Raw genomic sequence first — 7,681 nt, forward strand, 5'->3', positions numbered from 1 at the left:
CTAGGGTTTTGTTCATGGGGTGGCTAAGGCTAATTCAGAAGGTCCATAGACCATGACAGAAAATCAGTCTATAACTCCAACCTGGCACAAAAAAAGCAAGACTTTTATTTTTTACAATTGTTGATTACTTACCCACATTAGCGATACATTACCTACCGTAAATTCAAATGTTAGTCTATTGGAACTTATTTCTCTTATTTATATTATCTGATTAACCAGTGGTTGGAGCAAAAGATCTAACATGAACTTATACAGTGAATGTTGTTCAGGAAACACATCTTTTGCTGCATTCACGCCATATTGTTATTACTGTAAATTTCTGTCGCGACATCGGGTGACCAAAATTGGATTTTCAATTCAACGTTTAATGTCAAAAGTATGTGAAATATTTAAAGTTCACGGCATAGAATCTTTAAAATACATCCGAGAGTTTCACACACCGGCCTGTTATTTTGGTGACATTTCCACGCCCCGAAACGTGACGCTATGAACGAAACGAACTATGATTGGTTGTTTGACATGTCGGCCAAACGGCAAATTTAAAACAGCGACTGCTGACCAAAGTGCTGTACAGTTAAAGCCTAACTTCACAAAAACAAATACTGCCGGCGTAAAATGTTCAAAAAAATGTTACTTTCAATATCAGGAGAATGCTGGTAAATCATTCCACAATCTAAGGGTGGCAATCGAAAAAGCCTGATCTCCTTTTAATTTCAGACGAGATTGAGGCACAGAGAGCATCATGCTATTGGAAAACTGTAAAACTGTCTAGGGAAAAGGAGATCTGTAAAATATTTTAGGAGCGTGACCATGTAATTCCTTGTAAACAAACAGTAACACCTTAAATTTGATGCTATATTCAACTGGCAGGCAGTGTAATGAAACAAGAATCGGTGAAATATGATCCCTCTTTCTCGTTCCAGTAAGGAACCTGGCAGCGGCATTCTGTACTAGGGCGGTGTCTGTTTATTTGTTAATCTAGCCACTGTGCTAAATAAAAACCTTGGATTGTTTTGGTTATTATCTATGAGTTTGTGGATATGCTCTGCCCTGGCAGCTTTTAGAGCCTGTCTATAGCTGGACATACTGTTTTTCCACGCAATTCTAAAAACTTCCAATTTAGTTTTTCTCCATTTACGCTCAAGATTACGAGTTTCTTTCTTGAGAGAATGGGTATAACTGTTGTACCATGGCGCAGTACGTTTTTCTCTAACCTTTTTCAATTTTAGGGGGGCAACAGCTTCTAATGTATTAGAGAAGATAGTGCTCATGTTGCTAGTTATTTCGTCTAGTTCATGTGTATTTATGGGTACACAGAGCAGTTGAGATAAATCAGGCAGGTTATTTGTGAATCTGTCTTTAGTGGCTGGAAAAATAGTTCTGCCCAGACGATAACACGGAGCCATATAACTAATATCAGTAATAGGCAACATGCACGATACAAGGAAATGATCAGTAACATCATCACTTTGAGGTATGATATCTATATCGGTAAGATCAATTCCATGTGATATAATTAAATCTAGCGTATGATTAAAACGATGAGTGGGCCCGGTGACGTTTTGCTTGACTCCAAAAGAGTTTATTAGGTCAGTAAACGCAAGTCCTAACGCATCATTTGTATTATCAACGTGAATGTTAAAATCTCCGACAATTAGCAGTTTATCAACATTAACCAATAGATCTGAGAGGAAATCTGCAAATTCTTTTAGGAAATCTGTATATGGCCCTGGCGGTCTATACACAGTAGCCAGAGCAAGAGATAAGAGAGATTTATTTTGCATATCTAACAGTGTAACATTAAGCAGAAGTATTTCGAATGACTTAAACCTCCTGTATCCTGTTTTCTGAGTAACACTGAGAATATCACTATATATTGTTGCCACACCGCCGCCACGGCCAGTCTGACGGGGCTCATGTTTATAATACATTCAGTAAGATGTAGTTTATCTTTCAACATGCCCTAGGATATTCATTCATGTTTGTTTCATGCTAATTAGAATTCACTCCTGCTTCATTTGAACTGAGGCAAAGCGGGAGCTCACGTGAACTGTCACGCCATTAAAGAGCTCCAAAACTGTATTTGTGTTTGAAATTCTTAGTAAAACGTACAAAATTTGAATGCTGAGAGTTTGTTTCCTATTATCAAAAGTAACCTGCTCTGTCTTGTCTGTGAGCGTGTTGTCTGTGTCCTCTCTGCTCTGTGATGTTTTTCAGTACACCGGAAGAGATGAAGCGTGATGCGGCACACCAGACACGTCGCATCCTTGAGTTGAAATGCTTCTTTCAGTACAATTAAACAAAGAAAATAGCATATTAATTGTTAGGGTGGCACCTGGGGTGGCCGATCAGATATCAAGCCAACCTGGATACCTCTCTGGTACCACCACTGTATTGGAATTTCCTATTTTCAGTGGAAAGTATCTAAAACCTGCTCAAAAAGTCCCTAAGTGTTGCTAGATGATGTCATGCATTTTTGTTTTTTTTATAATATATAGGCAAATGTCAAATAAATCTGTTATAATTTACATATTTTCTGTCAGACAACAAAACAAGTATGATATATAGTGATTGCCCTACACTCTAAAAAAATAGTGCTAAATAGCACTAATAGATGTTTATTGTCTTGTAATCATGGGGGACTTTAAGTGATATATAACACCTATCTTTAAAAAGTGTTGTCCTTTGTCCTTTGAAAATCATATTTCCCATGTTACAAAAACAGCATTCTTCCATCTTAGAAACATTGCCAAGCTTCGAAGCATGCTACCTGTTTCTGATGCAGAAAAGCTAGTTCATGCATTCATGACCTCTAGACTGGACTATTGTAATGCACTGCTAGCTGGTTGTCCTGCATCTTCAATAAACAAGCTACAGATAGTCCAAAATGCAGCGGCTAGAGTTCTTACCAGATCAAGAAAATATGATCATATTACTCCAATTTTACAGTCTCTGCATTGGCTACCTATTCAGTTCCGTATCATTTACAAATTATTATTACTTGCCTATAAGGCCCTAAATGGTTTAGCTCCTGCGTACCTAACTTGTCTTCTACCACGCTACAATCCAACCCGCTCTCTAAGGTCGCAAAACTCTGGACTTTTGGTAGTACCTAGGATAGCAAAGTCCACTAAAGGAGGTAGAGCTTTTTCACATTTGGCTCCCAAACTCTGGAATAGCCTTCCTGATAACGTTCGGGGTTCAGACACACTCTCTCTGTTTAAATCTAGATTAAAGACACATCTCTTTAGCCAAGCATTCACAAAATGCATCTTATAATCTTGTACTGTAGTTATATCTGATCAAATGTACATTATTATTATCCTTTAGCTTGGGTTGAACAATTTATTTTTGCTTAGATGGAACAGCAGCTATGCTAATCATGTCTCTGCTTGTCTCTACGTTTCTGCCACGGGATTAACATCCCGTGGTAGCCAGGAATTACAGAACTTCAGTCCGGATCCAACCACTACATGATCTGAGATGACCGAACACCTGAGATGGAGGATCAGCGCCGGGAGATGACGTATGTGTCCCTGATCGTAGGCAGAGGCCAAACACCTGGATGAACGCCAGAGACAGATCCCCATTGAGGACCCCGCCACTTAGACAGCCATCGGAAAAGACCACTGGAACCAGCTGAGCCCATTCAATCTGACTTGCTGCAGTTTGGAACTGAACTGCTGGTTTGTTTGGCCAGAGGAGAACTGCCCCCCGACTGAGCCTGGTTTCTCCCAAGGTTTTGTGCAGTGCTTTGACACAATTTGCATTGTAAAAAGCGCTATATAAGTAAAGGTGACTTGACTTGACTTGACTTATACAGCACCTTTGTCAAATGGTGACCATAAGAGGAGCCTTTGTTTGTTCAGTGTGAAACCACACACACTTCAGAAGTGTTGCACTAGATGAGCTCATCAGTTTAGCTGAGCTGAATGCAACAAGATCACACTTCAGGTCTTATACTTCGGAAAACACACACATACACACACACACACACGATTAGCGGTATAAAATGTAACTCCAGTCTTGTCATCTGTTTATTTGAAGAGTTGTTGTCTGGCTGAGAGCGAATTAATTTCTGATGTTCTCATCATTGCTCCTGAGTCCTGAGCTCCTGTAAAATAACAAAAAGAAGACAACAGTATTTTCAGGTAAGAGTGGGATTAAAGTACAAGCACAAGGTCATTGTGCAAATCTTTGCACATGTTCCTATTGAAGGATATACAATATTTGTGAAACACTGTTGTGTTTCTGGTTGTCTTTCAGTATCTGTTCTTCACTAGATCTACTATCTGAGGGATTTGACCTAATCAAGATGCTGCTGATCATTGGAGGGCTTCTTCTCATTTTAGCTGCTCTAGGACAGGTAAGCTTCTAGTATGAATATTATAGACATGAATACTGATGACTCCTCAATCATCATTAAGATTGCTGTTGCTGCAGGTTCACAGAGATGCTGTTCAAGGACTCGTATATCCACTGGATATGAAACTGAATTCAGTTGATGATCAGTATAAGGGCTGTGAAAAGAAAATGATGACGCAGGTGAAGACTACATATCTGAAAAAGGAACTCAGTAACTCAGATAATTTTAGAAATGCTTGGGAAAAAGGTAAAAAGAATGTTAATCATAAATTTGACTTTTTCAGGAAATTAAAAAGAAAGCATAAAATTGCTATCTGGGTGTACACTGACCCAGAGTCTAATATATATGTTAAATTCAACAATGACACTCGTAATGACAAACAAAACTACACAGACGATACATACAAATGGTATTCACTTCAATTTCTGTTAACAGATGCGATACAGATTCTGAAGAAAAAACAAACAAAATGTGTTCAAACTTATCGTCGTACAAATGTTACATTTAATGGGCAAGTTTTTACAGGCATTCGTTTTGGCTCTTTTACATCCTCCTCTAGTTCTAATAATACATCAACGATTTTTGGAAGTGCATCTTGTTTTGATATCTACACTTGTGAAGGTGCTGATATTACAAAATATTCTAGGCTTCCTCATGAGAACGAGGTGCTGATTCCTCCATATGAGATGTTTAATGTAACTGCTATCAAAAACAGGACAGCTCAGCCTGATCTCTGGTGTGAGACAGTGTTTGAGTTGAACAGCACTGGAACAAGAAGTGACCTGAATTGTGCTCTATTCAAGAAACCAACCAAGACCATAAAGTACTATGGTGTGTACTGAATAAATGCTTTGAATTTAAATTTGTTTGTATTTAAATTTGACATTTAACAAAGTATTTACTTTGAAAGTCTCTGGAAAAATAAGTTAACAGAACAGTGGAAAACAAGGAGGCTCATTTTAATTTTGTTATGTGTATAAGTATACTAACCATTCAATCTGTAGTGCATGTTTCTTGTTGTTACTGAACATTGTCTTGTTATATTGAATCACATCATTTGTCTGATTGTACAGTTAGGCTCACAATGTAAACGTAAGAAAATTAGAATGCTTAAGTTTTTTTTCTTTTCAAATTCAACTTCTGTCAACCAAATAAATCTCTCAAAGCATCTTATTTTCTCTCATAATTCTCTTTGATAACAAAGCAATTTGTGTTTGCATGTTATGGTGTAAACGTAAATCAAAGACCAACTGGGAACTTTTTCCAGCTGGAAAAAAATATGGAAAATCATTAACCTGTGATGAAAACTTTGCCCTTATCTCTAACATACTACACAAGATAACATTTTATTTATATTTGTAATTTTTTCTTTAAACATAAAATGAAAGTAAATAATATATACAATTAATTTAGAAACCTATTAATATAGGAAGATAGAGTATACATGTAATAAAAAAGTTTTACAATTTACAAAAGATTATAAAGGCTTTGACTCTTTGTGAATCAGGATTTTGAATGAATCTCTCAAATCAAGAATCTTTTTAAAAATCTACTTACACTTAATTTCAAAAGTGTAATTAAGTTTATTTATTTCAATAGTCCACGTTACATATTTTGCTAACTACTAGTTAGTATAAGTAACTTATAGTTCATGTTGATTTGATGAAGGACTCCTAATTTCTTGTTAGAAAGATATTTTTAAGCAAATGTATACTGAGATATTCACAAATGACTGTGCTGAGAATAACTGACAGTGCTAGACACTTACATTATTAGATGTCTTTCCTCTTATAACCAGTGTTGGGGAGCAACTAGTTACATGTAACGGAATAACATAATTTAATTACAAAATAAAAGTAATTGTAATCAGCTACAGTTACTTGTAAAAAATGTGTCATTAAATTACAGTTACTTGTGAAAATGTTAATGATTACAAAGGGGGTTACATCAGATTTTTCACACACACTCCCACATACAGATTTAATTGAGTTCTTTAATACATTACTTTAAATGGCACTTAAAAGATCTTTCAGGGTTTTTAAGCCTTTTTTCTGCAAACGTGAGACATAAATCTCATCAATAGTGGGAAGATCATAACCAATAATATATATTTTTACTCTGACTTCTCTGCTGAGCTGTGGAGCTACCAAACCACACTATAAGTGAAAAAGTCAGCACGCTTTCAATGACAGCTCTATAAAAATTGAACAACTTTAGATATGCCAAACTTTTTAAGCTGTCTTAAGAAAAAAAGCCTTTGATGAGATTTTTTGATAATGCCTCTTTGGTTGTCATCCCACTTTAACGTTGCAGAGATGGTAGTCCTGAGAAACTTAAAACATTGAACATTTTCAATGTCCTGACCATTAATAGTCAATGGCGAAAACAGCATTTGTCCTCCGTCTGAAATCAAACTTCAAATTATGAGTGCAACTCCAATCAAACAGTGTAGAAACCTCCCTTCTATAGTCCAATTCATTATCATTTGTTATTAAACCAATCAATTTGAGTCTGGCTCTTCTGAGTTTGCGGAGGAAGTAGAGACGCTGCTGTGCTTTCTTGGCCAGTGCTACAGTGTTGTTAGTCCAGGATCAATTTAAGTCATCAGCAAACTTAAAAATTTGCACTGAATTATTGCCACGGGTGCTTAATATGGATTTCAAATGGCCAAAACTTGTATTTTGTTTAGAAATACTTTTGTTTTATTCTTTTGAGATGTGATCTAAATATTTGCGGCTGGGAAACAGATGAAAAATTGAATTGTGCAGCAGTTCTATGGATGTTTTGTCCTCCAAGTCTTCGAGCCGGTCACGTGACTGAAAACTATCAAGTCAAGTCAAGTCAAGTCTGCTTTATTGTCAATTCTTCCACATGTACAACACATACATACAGAGAATTGAAATTGCGTTACCCTCAGACCCTTGGTGTAAACAGTTAACATTAAACACGTTCGAATACAGATAATACAGTTTAAACATATGTACATACAACTCTATAGCTATACAAGTAAGGACATTGTAGAAAAAAAATAAAGAAATAGATAAAGTGGCATAAGGCGCATGGCAGATAGAGTGCAAACCAGTTAAATAAAAACAAAACTGTGCAGATATATTTGTAGTGCAAAAAGAGCTTATCAATCTGAGAACATTGTAGAAAAATAAAAAAGATAGCTAAAGTGACATAAGGCACATGGCAGAATAGATAGAGTGCAAACCAGTTAAACAAAACTAAAACTGTGCAGATATGTGTGTAGTGCAAAAAGAGCTTGTCAGTCTGTTAAATTGACAGGAGAACAGTCTTTTTATGAGACTATCC

The 7,681-nt window shown here is 36.4% G+C and overlaps 1 protein-coding gene across 2 annotated transcripts; it reads left to right on the forward strand.

Moving 5' to 3' along the window:
* The first annotated feature begins 4,035 nt into the window (after positions 1 to 4,035).
* Positions 4,036 to 5,538, forward strand: LOC306849821 (NAD(P)(+)--arginine ADP-ribosyltransferase 2-like). Of its 2 annotated transcripts, none has more exons than XM_079385149.1 (3): positions 4,036 to 4,151; positions 4,267 to 4,366; positions 4,444 to 5,538. In XM_079385149.1, exons 2-3 carry the CDS (start codon positions 4,316 to 4,318, stop codon positions 5,206 to 5,208), a joined length of 816 nt encoding a protein of 271 aa, XP_079241275.1. In that variant the 5' UTR covers positions 4,036 to 4,151; positions 4,267 to 4,315; the 3' UTR covers positions 5,209 to 5,538. The 2 variants fall into 2 exon arrangements, with proteins under 2 accessions (XP_079241275.1, XP_079241276.1); XM_079385150.1 differs by having other exon boundaries at positions 4,284 to 4,366.
* Positions 5,539 to 7,681: the final 2,143 nt, after the last annotated feature.

Source organism: Barbus barbus (assembly GCF_936440315.1).
Source record: "Barbus barbus genome assembly, chromosome: 3".
In the NCBI taxonomy this organism is placed as follows: Eukaryota; Metazoa; Chordata; class Actinopteri; order Cypriniformes; family Cyprinidae; genus Barbus; species Barbus barbus.

Excerpts from the sequence above, each read along its gene's own strand:
- LOC306849821 (XM_079385149.1), top strand. The coding sequence starts at position 4,316 with ATGCTGCTGATCATTGGAGGGCTTCTTCTCATTTTAGCTGCTCTAGGA. Across the intron at positions 4,367-4,443 it reads TTTTAGCTGCTCTAGGACAG|GTTCACAGAGATGCTGTTCA; the intron begins GTAAGCTTCTAG and ends CTGTTGCTGCAG.